General features: G+C 38.8%; 1 protein-coding gene across 5 annotated transcripts in view; it reads right to left on the minus strand.

Annotated features, from left to right (window-relative positions):
• Positions 1 to 13531, minus strand: part of LOC136883569 (zinc finger protein OZF) — a 110108-nt gene that overhangs the window by 66492 nt on the left and 30085 nt on the right. For all 5 annotated transcript variants that reach the window (XM_067155957.2, XM_067155958.2, XM_067155956.2 and 2 more), the window contains one exon: positions 692 to 759. In XM_067155957.2, coding sequence (XP_067012058.2) covers positions 692 to 745 — 54 coding nt within the window. In that variant the 5' untranslated portion in view covers positions 746 to 759. The remainder of the gene's footprint in view (positions 1 to 691; positions 760 to 13531) is intronic.

Consider the following 13531-nt stretch of genomic DNA (forward strand, 5'->3'; position numbering starts at 1 on the left):
TAAATAATCCAGGATCATCCAGGTCTTTTCAAACACTTCGATGGAAGGTGCAAAGGAAGAAGCAGGAGTAGAAACAGGTGTCTGATAAATTTTCAATTCCTTATTTGCTGTATTACTTCCATCAGTAGTGCATAATAGTGGTACTATTGTTTATGTCTTCTCAGTCCGGCTTTCTTCATATCCTACATCAAGACTGAAGATCTGTCTAGATGGAACCACAGTGAGTGGTGAAGATGGGAAGTAGAAACGAGCTCTTTGGGGGCTGAGAAGAGATGGATGTAAAAGAAGTGGGACTGACGAGGAGAAGATGTAGAGTTTGTCCTTGTCATTTTGTGTTTCCATGTTTGTCCTCGTCTGTTGCTCCCTCTCCCCACACTGACCTGCCATTGTGCTCGTCCTGTTATGTTTGTTCCTTTTTCACTCCCCTCTCTGTTTCTCTCTCACTTGATTCTTCACTTAGAAGCAAGTTTTGTTTTTACAAGAATGTTATAGTGTTGGACAGACTGAAAAGCTTTGAAGTTACATTACCGAATAGCTGAAATGTTGTAATGTAATGGGACAGTGTGGTTGTCTGTTTGGCTGTCTTTACTAGCCCACCTGATGGCCATGACCTTTCTAACAGAATTGGATGGCAGGGAAGGAGAGGTGTTTGTGACAATTGGACCAGAGCTGTCCTTGGTTCAGTACTTACCTGAGCGAGAGGATCATCCTCCTGGGACCGAAGCTCAGGTTTATGCTCCATCATCCTTACTGAGTGCACTGGAACAAAATGGAATACGTATTATCTGAAGACAATCTGAAGGGTAGAAGAAGTAGAGGAAGACCAAGGAGACCACAGAACTGGATGCAAGTAGAGGATTGTACAGATTCTTAGTTAACTCACAGAGGCTTGCAGACCTGACATATAGAACACTGAACAGTACACTATATATGACTAGGAGAGCACATGACCTTGTTTACTTGGTGACTGATGGGTGATGATGTAATTCCTGACGTCATAGGGTGTTTGAGAGAGACAGGGCATTAATATTCAAAAACGAAATCCATATTTTTGCTGCTGCGGATGCACGGCAATTTTAATTGTTTAACATTTCACTGCGGACAAGAAAAATTCTTGTGACATAATTATGACATCACTCTACCCCTATACAGACAATTCATGTAATACACCTGCAAGAATGTGACATAAGCCAGGGCAGCCAATTTGTCCTCGTGGAAGGAAGGAAGGAAAGCATAACATTCATATATTATTAAAACATTATTAAAACAATGCATACCATCACATATAAAAATAATCAAGTTTTTAAGTAAAAAATTCAGAAAAATAAATTATCTGATCTATTTTCTATGTGACTGAACAGGTAAGTAGGGTTGTTAGGTGTTGAAAGGATGGGATCTCAGAGCAGTACCCTAAATAAGGTGCGTAAGCTGCTGATTACATTGAATGACTTTGTTGTATTCTGCCTCCATGCTACTAAAACAGGCTGCTGTTTCACAGTCTGTGACTTCTGGAGTTCTAACCCCAAGTGGTAACAATTTTTAGGTTGGTACTGCTGAGAAAGGTCTCAGGCACATGTGTAGATTGAAGGAGGGGGAGGTAATCAGCTGCAGTTTGACAAGTCACCATTACCAAATGCTTGTGATCATGGTATCATTACTGTCAATTCAAGATTTGATATTTATTTAACTAATGACTCGTGTATGTAAAATGTGCAGAACTGTGTATATAAATAATCAATTAATGGTTCACACATATTCATAGTGCATTGTTTAAAATGGAGTTTAACTACAAACGACAGTGCGATGAAACTAACCTTGTGAGTACTTTCAAATTCAAATATGCTGGCTTTGCAGAAGATTTCGACAGTATGTGCACTGGATATCATAATAACCTTGTATAGAAATCTGTGAATACCATATGAACACACTACTTCCTACTCTTGCTACTATGTAAACTTGCAATATAATGTCTTCAATCTGATTTTTCTGTACAAGTAATGTATATATAAAAAATAAGAGTTTTGTCTGTACATTGCTCAGAATTTAAAAAAGATGGTATTTCTGTATCGGTTGTGTCCATAGAAGCAAGAAACTGCACTTTTTAATTTTCCATAATTTCTGTCTGTCTGTCTGTCTGTATGTATTGTCCCCTTCAAAATTGGCAAAATCATTTATTGGAAAGCATTTATTTCTACTGTATGTTAAAATATTATTTTATGAACCAGGAAGGGAGTTTTAACACGTCGAGTTGACTGAGCGAGATATGCCAGGTGGCTGGGAATTCCACTCAAGGCCAGGCGAGGGGAGAACGCAGAGACAGCTAGCCAAATAACCTTGGAATCAGCCGTGAATGACACGTGACCAGGCTGAATGTGTGTCAAGTGCTCGATCGATAATTGTGAAGGTGCATGACGTCTGACTATGGCAGCCAATCAAGCGATTAATTTGGTGCTAAGTTAATAAATTAACCAATCGCTTATGAGGAAAAGACGCACCCCTGTCTTAAGACAGTGAATAATGGATTTTCCTAGGGAAAATTTACACAGAAATTTCTACCTCTGAACACGTCTTGTGGAGGATTACTCTAGCTTCAACAACGGACGGAAGAAGACGTATTTCGCTTACTGAGAAGAATTACTCAAGCTTCGACTACGGGCAGAAGAAGACGCACTTCGCTTGCCAGGGAACTTCGTCATTCAGAGCCTACAACTGGTTACAACTGCAGTTCAGATGTTTGCAGACTCCATCTATAATTCAGCAGACTCTAAAAGTTAAGTTTCCTTGTCATCTTATCAAACATCGGTGTGAGTTTTGGACTTTGTCTTAGACGTGATTTTTAGTTTCAGCTTCACAAGATTTCCACTGAAGAGGTCACCGGTTCGAGTCCGAGTCAGGATGTCAGTCTTCTTTCTTCGTGAACGGTGTGATTTCCAGCGCGCCAGCATGTCTCCAATGCACGAGTAAAATGTAAGGCAGTCCAGACGGGCGTGACGAGGATCGATGGTGCGTAAGGTGATAATGCACTAGGTCATCAGCCCGAGTTCTACAACCGACAGTCACCACCAAGTAATATTTAAACTTTGTTATTCTTTCTTTCCTTTTGTAAAGTAATTGTAATGACATAGCCTCTACTTATTTGTTTAGACATTTTCTATTAGTTAGAATTTTTCCATCTCTTCTTTCTTGGTGATGGTAGATTGAGGATGAGTGAGTATTTGAACCTATTAGTTTGTTTGAGTGGATGTCTTCGAGAAGTGTTTCAACTGTCCCGAGTTCGTTGTGGCAGGAGAAATAAGTGTAAATTGACCCCAACGTTAAACTTGGACTATTTGAATATATTTTGACTTTTAATGAGATCAAATGGGACAGAAATTCCGTGGATTCTATCATGTCAGAGTTCATTCTTCAATTATGCGACATATGGTTGAGTTTTGTGTGCAATAGAGTCATCTGAAATATTGTTGTGTAGTAGCTTCCGCACGTATGATCTTGCGCGGCCAGTAATAATAATAATAATAATAATAATAATAATAATATTAAAAATAATTTAACTAAATTACCGCGTAAAAGAACACCTAAGGTCATGAGCATAATATTAGTTATTATTGAAAATGGTTGATGTGCGCTCATTATTGTAATTTAGGCCTGGGAAATGGCAGTATCTGACCGATACAATTTGTTATATATTTGCTGTGCTGTGATGATTAGTTGATTGATTGATGGATATTACTGAATTCAGCAGTCGAGCTGTGCATCCATTAATGAGTCAATGACGGAATAAATATGTTACTTGATGTAATGTCTTCGTTATGAGTGCAGATTAATCGAGAATCACAATTATAGTGGAGAAGTAAAAATAAATGTCGTAGCTCATGAACCGCGTGCGCGGAATATTTGTTCTGGCCTATGTTTAAGCGATTTATCGATGATTTTTTGGATGATTTTGTGTTCGTAAATTTTCTCTAAACGTTGTCGTATAACTGTGTTCTATAATTAAGTGATAATCCTTGCTCTGTCACATTTCCCAGTTGATGAGAGGAGGTCACCACGATAGTGTCATCGTGAGAATAATTTTCCTAACTTTGTCTAAACATAAAAATTAATAATCAAGGGCTAGCGTTCGTGTAAATATGTATATAATATTTCCGTGTATCCTTGTGTGAGTGTAGTATGTGTGATTGACTGTGTTTTGCTTAATGTAAGTTTATAATCCATAATTGTGATGATGCTCTTCATTATTTTGTGGAATTTTCGGCCTAATTTACGCCAACTTTAGTGGTTCACCATTTGAATGAATTCAAACCTTTAGTAAATTTTATTCGTTTTTAAGGAGGAATAGGATCTTATTTAACAAATACATATGAATAAGTATAGGCCATGTCAGTGGATTGAACTCACAAAGTCGAAAATTGTAAGAATAATTTAATTACTTGTTTCGAGTAACGGATAAATGTAAATTGACATGAGGTCAAGTTCCGAGCTATTGTGTGAGAAGCAAATACTAAATAATTATAAAGTTGAGTTTATTCATTAATTTAAAGGTCAAGGAAGACGACTTAACTATAATTTTATAAGAGAAAAATTTTTATTTAATTTTCAAAGAGAAATGAAAATGATCATTTTCAAATTTGTTTAAAATCAAATCCATGAAGGAAGGAAGTTTATTTTCAAATTATTAAATTATAAATAAGAGAGATCATCTCAAATTAATTATTATTAATTATTTAATTAATTTTTCACTAAAAATATGAATATTATATTTGCAGATACAGGCATTTACTGTTTCGTTTACCGATGAAGTATCTATGTGACTACGACATAAAAGAAGACAATCATATAAACAAAATACCTAGATTTTGTTAATTATTGTATAATTTATGAAGAGCAGTAGTTGTAATAAATGTCTAAAACCTATTTAGCTTTCTCTCATTTGCCACTAGTTCATTATCTATCCCTGCACTTTAAAATTTTCGCACAGCCGATAAGCGAACGATCTGCACCCTGGAGATCTTCGCTCACCGGCCGAGCTGAGCCCGGCATGACGGGTGCAGGTATAGATTTGGCGGCCAACGTGTTAAGGCCCGATTTATTGGCTGTACCAATAAAGAACTCGATCTTGTAGTCCAGAATTTGGATGCAAACAAGATGCAGTGGCAAATTAAAAATTTCAGGTTTATTTTGTGACATTTATTAGCCCAAATTTTTGTGGCGAACTACGCTCATGTTAAAGGTTAGGAAGGGCCTTGGTGCTATATTATAAACAAAATCTGGATGATATTTTCAAAATTTATCCCTTTTGCGGCAGATTTCCGCATAGTTTGGACTTAAATTATAAGATATTATTGTGTGCGATAATAATCTTCTTTTATGACTGTGAATTCAATCCACACGTGACTGTCGATCGGAACTCGGGTATTAGACCATCGAACCTGGTCCGTCCAATGTCTGAACTGCTAGTTGTCTCAAATTAGAATGGGTACTGTGACTATGGAGGACCTTCGTAGGCTCTTAGAGGTAGTGACTGCGGACTTGAAGGACAGTTTAAAACAAGAGTTAAATGAAAACAGTAATTCATTGAAGCAGGAGCTAAAAGTGGAGCTAAATGAAAATAATGACTTATTGAAACAGGAATTAAATGAAAACAATAAATTACTGAAACAGGAATTAAAACGTGAGCTAGGTGAGAACAATGAACTGTTGAAACGTGAGATTAGTGAGAACAGTGAATTGCTGGAACGCAAATTAACCGAAAATAACACTCAGTTGGAACTTACACTAACAGGAAAATTAAATGCAGGACAGGACAAACTCAAACAAGATCTTAAGGGTGCCCTAGAGGAAATTCAAGCTAGGACGGATGAAAACTTAGGGAAACTGCACATGGACGTTAAATTATTTAACGGAAAACTAGCGTCAGTCCAGAGTGAGTTGGTGTCCGTTAAGCAAAATTTTTCTAACCTGAAAGGGGAAATCCAGGCCGGAATCGATAGCTCCATGTCAGCTATGTCAAATGAGTTTAGCGAAAGGCTAGCCAAAGTACAGACAGGAATACTGCATGGACTAGATCAATACAAGGACGAAGTAAATGGAAATTTTAGGACCATTGAAGAGAAAATTAGTGACAATGCCGAGGACTTGTCTGCAACTAAAACCGCATGGGGCAGGAAGTTCACCGAAATCTATGAAACGGTAGAACAGGTGGAGAAGGGCGTAATAGCCGAGATTAAGGTAGCCCAAGTCACTAATTCGGAACGACTCGAATACTTTTATGAGACAATCGAGGAAACCCAGCAGAGTCTTGAAACAATAAAAACATCCGTGGACAAGGAGATAAGTGAAGTTAGAGCTAGCTCGGAAGTCTACAAACAGGAATTACAGGGAGAAATACAGGAGCTTACCAAGGAGCTGAAGCTACTCAAGTTACAAGGAGAGAGTAATAATATTGTAGCTAATTCTTTAATAGAACGGCAAGGACAACTGGAGAAACGTGTATCTGGGGAAGTTCAATTTTCAACTCCCAAGACCGATGAAAGGGTAATTCTAAACGTTCCCGTAAACTCCACCAACCCATTTTTAGAGCCTGTTAGAGGGGAAACAAGTCAACTGAACACTTCTGGTCAAACCCAGATCGTAAATATAATACGATTGCATGAGGACCACCCAAAGAAATTCAATAATGTAAAAGGAATAACCCCCAAGAGTTTTATTAACGAATTGCAGGAGTTCTTCCGAGACAATAAAATCCCTGTGGAACGTCAGCTACGAGTAACCGAGAGATACCTGGAAAACTCAGTGTTGACGTGGTTCACAGCCTTCCGATACTCGTTTGACGATTTTGAAGGCTTTAAAAGGGCATTTTTAGAGAAGTACTGGAACTCAGATATTCAGGACCAACTTAAGACAGAACTGTACGCTAAGAAATATGCTCAGTCTACACCCACACGCTTCTCAGAATTTTTTTCAAGTCAATTACGCAAATTGCGTGAGCTTGACGCGCCACCTACAGAAACTGAACTAATAAAGGTCATCGTAAGACAACTGCCTGCGGATATCCAAAGAAGTATGATAGCCTCGAACGTCCAGACGGCAATTCAGGCAGAGGCTATTCTCAGACAGTTAGATATGACATCTAGGGAACCGTCTCGGCGAAGTACAAACCCAGAGCAACAGGTGTTCCATGCAACTGTCAATCGATCAGACGACAGGAACCTTACCAGCCAAGGGAGAAACCGGAGTCGCGAAAGTGAAGAAAGACCGCCCAGGGATCGTTCTCCAAGACCAGGCTATAGGAATGAAAGAGAATGGAATTACTACCGGCGGAACAATCGGAGAAGGCCGTGTGAAAATAATAGAGATCGCTGGAGAAGAGAACCCAACGACCGCAGACTCGAAACCCGGAAGAGGAACTGGAGGCAAGAAGAGCGGGAAAAATATCTCCGCGAGTTACAACAATCCAACCAAGAACGACGCAAATGGCACCGTGCTATCCACGACCAAGACGTCAATCCTGACATGGTCGGCGCCGAGAGCCTAGAATATCAGAGAGCTAAAGAAAAGGAGGAAAGGGAATGTCCTGAAAGAGAAGAACAGAGTCAGGGCGCTATTAAAAAAAAAAAACAATCCCTGAACTAACGGGAGATAGCCGGAATTCTAGCCCTTGTACTGTCAATAAGACACGAGAATGAATATGTTCTTTTAAAGAAACCAGCCATTTCGGAACCTACCAGTAAATTTTACGCGAAATTCGCACCTCTTTTCGTGGGTCCCTATAAAATTATCCGAGTATATGGGAATAATGCCTATAAAATTCAAAGTCTTGATAAGAGCTATGAGGGAATTCATAATGCCTCAAATTTACGAAGCTACAACTGCCCTAGACCAGTAAATAATGCCCAAGTCAACACTATAATGGAAGAAGAAACGTCATGGGATACAAGTGAGGATGCAGTGTACCACCATGCATCGACCCAAGTCAACCTGCAAGAAGAAACCTGTGAGGAATGTCAAACAATGCAGAACACTATAATGAATCAACTTCGACTACTGGGCGCAGCACTAGAAGCGGACAACAGGAGGCTACGTGCCGGAACAAGAGCTGAAAATATGGCTTAGAAGTGTTACACATGTTTACCACTCAAATTTTTCAGGGAACATGTTAAGGGTCTATTTCCAGCATTAATGATTTCATCTTCCGACTAAATCATTAACCAACCAAGGGAGATGATGTCCCCTTCAAAATTGGCAAAATCATTTATTGGAAAGCATTTATTTCTACTGTATGTTAAAATATTATTTTATGAACCAGGAAGGGAGTTTTAACACGTCGAGTTGACTGAGCGAGATATGCCAGGTGGCTGGGAATTCCACTCAAGGCCAGGCGAGGGGAGAACGCAGAGACAGCTAGCCAAATAACCTTGGAATCAGCCGTGAATGACACGTGACCAGGCTGAATGTGTGTCAAGTGCTCGATCGATAATTGTGAAGGTGCATGACGTCTGACTATGGCAGCCAATCAAGCGATTAATTTGGTGCTAAGTTAATAAATTAACCAATCGCTTATGAGGAAAAGACGCACCCCTGTCTTAAGACAGTGAATAATGGATTTTCCTAGGGAAAATTTACACAGAAATTTCTACCTCTGAACACGTCTTGTGGAGGATTACTCTAGCTTCAACAACGGACGGAAGAAGACGTATTTCGCTTACTGAGAAGAATTACTCAAGCTTCGACTACGGGCAGAAGAAGACGCACTTCGCTTGCCAGGGAACTTCGTCATTCAGAGCCTACAACTGGTTACAACTGCAGTTCAGATGTTTGCAGACTCCATCTATAATTCAGCAGACTCTAAAAGTTAAGTTTCCTTGTCATCTTATCAGACATCGGTGTGAGTTTTGGACTTTGTCTTAGACGTGATTTTTAGTTTCAGCTTCACAAGATTTCCACTGAAGAGGTCACCGGTTCGAGTCCGAGTCAGGATGTCAGTCTTCTTTCTTCGTGAACGGTGTGATTTCCAGCGCGCCAGCATGTCTCCAATGCACGAGTAAAATGTAAGGCAGTCCAGACGGGCGTGACGAGGATCGATGGTGCGTAAGGTGATAATGCACTAGGTCATCAGCCCGAGTTCTACAACCGACAGTCACCACCAAGTAATATTTAAACTTTGTTATTCTTTCTTTCCTTTTGTAAAGTAATTGTAATGACATAGCCTCTACTTATTTGTTTAGACATTTTCTATTAGTTAGAATTTTTCCATCTCTTCTTTCTTGGTGATGGTAGATTGAGGATGAGTGAGTATTTGAACCTATTAGTTTGTTTGAGTGGATGTCTTCGAGAAGTGTTTCAACTGTCCCGAGTTCGTTGTGGCAGGAGAAATAAGTGTAAATTGACCCCAACGTTAAACTTGGACTATTTGAATATATTTTGACTTTTAATGAGATCAAATGGGACAGAAATTCCGTGGATTCTATCATGTCAGAGTTCATTCTTCAATTATGCGACATATGGTTGAGTTTTGTGTGCAATAGAGTCATCTGAAATATTGTTGTGTAGTAGCTTCCGCACGTATGATCTTGCGCGGCCAGTAATAATAATAATAATAATAATAATAATATTAAAAATAATTTAACTAAATTACCGCGTAAAAGAACACCTAAGGTCATGAGCATAATATTAGTTATTATTGAAAATGGTTGATGTGCGCTCATTATTGTAATTTAGGCCTGGGAAATGGCAGTATCTGACCGATACAATTTGTTATATATTTGCTGTGCTGTGATGATTAGTTGATTGATTGATGGATATTACTGAATTCAGCAGTCGAGCTGTGCATCCATTAATGAGTCAATGACGGAATAAATATGTTACTTGATGTAATGTCTTCGTTATGAGTGCAGATTAATCGAGAATCACAATTATAGTGGAGAAGTAAAAATAAATGTCGTAGCTCATGAACCGCGTGCGCGGAATATTTGTTCTGGCCTATGTTTAAGCGATTTATCGATGATTTTTTGGATGATTTTGTGTTCGTAAATTTTCTCTAAACGTTGTCGTATAACTGTGTTCTATAATTAAGTGATAATCCTTGCTCTGTCACATTTCCCAGTTGATGAGAGGAGGTCACCACGATAGTGTCATCGTGAGAATAATTTTCCTAACTTTGTCTAAACATAAAAATTAATAATCAAGGGCTAGCGTTCGTGTAAATATGTATATAATATTTCCGTGTATCCTTGTGTGAGTGTAGTATGTGTGATTGACTGTGTTTTGCTTAATGTAAGTTTATAATCCATAATTGTGATGATGCTCTTCATTATTTTGTGGAATTTTCGGCCTAATTTACGCCAACTTTAGTGGTTCACCATTTGAATGAATTCAAACCTTTAGTAAATTTTATTCGTTTTTAAGGAGGAATAGGATCTTATTTAACAAATACATATGAATAAGTATAGGCCATGTCAGTGGATTGAACTCACAAAGTCGAAAATTGTAAGAATAATTTAATTACTTGTTTCGAGTAACGGATAAATGTAAATTGACATGAGGTCAAGTTCCGAGCTATTGTGTGAGAAGCAAATACTAAATAATTATAAAGTTGAGTTTATTCATTAATTTAAAGGTCAAGGAAGACGACTTAACTATAATTTTATAAGAGAAAAATTTTTATTTAATTTTCAAAGAGAAATGAAAATGATCATTTTCAAATTTGTTTAAAATCAAATCCATGAAGGAAGGAAGTTTATTTTCAAATTATTAAATTATAAATAAGAGAGATCATCTCAAATTAATTATTATTAATTATTTAATTAATTTTTCACTAAAAATATGAATATTATATTTGCAGATACAGGCATTTCCTGTTTCGTTTACCGATGAAGTATCTATGTGACTACGACATAAAAGAAGACAATCATATAAACAAAATACCTAGATTTTGTTAATTATTGTATAATTTATGAAGAGCAGTAGTTGTAATAAATGTCTAAAACCTATTTAGCTTTCTCTCATTTGCCACTAGTTCATTATCTATCCCTGCACTTTAAAATTTTCGCACAGCCGATAAGCGAACGATCTGCACCCTGGAGATCTTCGCTCACCGGCCGAGCTGAGCCCGGCATGACGGGTGCAGGTATAGATTTGGCGGCCAACGTGTTAAGGCCCGATTTATTGGCTGTACCAATAAAGAACTCGATCTTGTAGTCCAGAATTTGGATGCAAACAAGATGCAGTGGCAAATTAAAAATTTCAGGTTTATTTTGTGACATTTATTAGCCCAAATTTTTGTGGCGAACTACGCTCATGTTAAAGGTTAGGAAGGGCCTTGGTGCTATATTATAAACAAAATCTGGATGATATTTTCAAAATTTATCCCTTTTGCGGCAGATTTCCGCATAGTTTGGACTTAAATTATAAGATATTATTGTGTGCGATAATAATCTTCTTTTATGACTGTGAATTCAATCCACACGTGACTGTCGATCGGAACTCGGGTATTAGACCATCGAACCTGGTCCGTCCAATGTCTGAACTGCTAGTTGTCTCAAATTAGAATGGGTACTGTGACTATGGAGGACCTTCGTAGGCTCTTAGAGGTAGTGACTGCGGACTTGAAGGACAGTTTAAAACAAGAGTTAAATGAAAACAGTAATTCATTGAAGCAGGAGCTAAAAGTGGAGCTAAATGAAAATAATGACTTATTGAAACAGGAATTAAATGAAAACAATAAATTACTGAAACAGGAATTAAAACGTGAGCTAGGTGAGAACAATGAACTGTTGAAACGTGAGATTAGTGAGAACAGTGAATTGCTGGAACGCAAATTAACCGAAAATAACACTCAGTTGGAACTTACACTAACAGGAAAATTAAATGCAGGACAGGACAAACTCAAACAAGATCTTAAGGGTGCCCTAGAGGAAATTCAAGCTAGGACGGATGAAAACTTAGGGAAACTGCACATGGACGTTAAATTATTTAACGGAAAACTAGCGTCAGTCCAGAGTGAGTTGGTGTCCGTTAAGCAAAATTTTTCTAACCTGAAAGGGGAAATCCAGGCCGGAATCGATAGCTCCATGTCAGCTATGTCAAATGAGTTTAGCGAAAGGCTAGCCAAAGTACAGACAGGAATACTGCATGGACTAGATCAATACAAGGACGAAGTAAATGGAAATTTTAGGACCATTGAAGAGAAAATTAGTGACAATGCCGAGGACTTGTCTGCAACTAAAACCGCATGGGGCAGGAAGTTCACCGAAATCTATGAAACGGTAGAACAGGTGGAGAAGGGCGTAATAGCCGAGATTAAGGTAGCCCAAGTCACTAATTCGGAACGACTCGAATACTTTTATGAGACAATCGAGGAAACCCAGCAGAGTCTTGAAACAATAAAAACATCCGTGGACAAGGAGATAAGTGAAGTTAGAGCTAGCTCGGAAGTCTACAAACAGGAATTACAGGGAGAAATACAGGAGCTTACCAAGGAGCTGAAGCTACTCAAGTTACAAGGAGAGAGTAATAATATTGTAGCTAATTCTTTAATAGAACGGCAAGGACAACTGGAGAAACGTGTATCTGGGGAAGTTCAATTTTCAACTCCCAAGACCGATGAAAGGGTAATTCTAAACGTTCCCGTAAACTCCACCAACCCATTTTTAGAGCCTGTTAGAGGGGAAACAAGTCAACTGAACACTTCTGGTCAAACCCAGATCGTAAATATAATACGATTGCATGAGGACCACCCAAAGAAATTCAATAATGTAAAAGGAATAACCCCCAAGAGTTTTATTAACGAATTGCAGGAGTTCTTCCGAGACAATAAAATCCCTGTGGAACGTCAGCTACGAGTAACCGAGAGATACCTGGAAAACTCAGTGTTGACGTGGTTCACAGCCTTCCGATACTCGTTTGACGATTTTGAAGGCTTTAAAAGGGCATTTTTAGAGAAGTACTGGAACTCAGATATTCAGGACCAACTTAAGACAGAACTGTACGCTAAGAAATATGCTCAGTCTACACCCACACGCTTCTCAGAATTTTTTTCAAGTCAATTACGCAAATTGCGTGAGCTTGACGCGCCACCTACAGAAACTGAACTAATAAAGGTCATCGTAAGACAACTGCCTGCGGATATCCAAAGAATTATGATAGCCTCGAACGTCCAGACGGCAATTCAGGCAGAGGCTATTCTCAGACAGTTAGATATGACATCTAGGGAACCGTCTCGGCGAAGTACAAACCCAGAGCAACAGGTGTTCCATGCAACTGTCAATCGATCAGACGACAGGAACCTTACCAGCCAAGGGAGAAACCGGAGTCGCGAAAGTGAAGAAAGACCGCCCAGGGATCGTTCTCCAAGACCAGGCTATAGGAATGAAAGAGAATGGAATTACTACCGGCGGAACAATCGGAGAAGGCCGTGTGAAAATAATAGAGATCGCTGGAGAAGAGAACCCAACGACCGCAGACTCGAAACCCGGAAGAGGAACTGGAGGCAAGAAGAGCGGGAAAAATATCTCCGCGAGTTACAACAATCCAA

Source organism: Anabrus simplex, chromosome 11 (genome assembly GCF_040414725.1).
Source record: "Anabrus simplex isolate iqAnaSimp1 chromosome 11, ASM4041472v1, whole genome shotgun sequence".
NCBI lineage: Eukaryota > Metazoa > Arthropoda > Insecta > Orthoptera > Tettigoniidae > Anabrus > Anabrus simplex.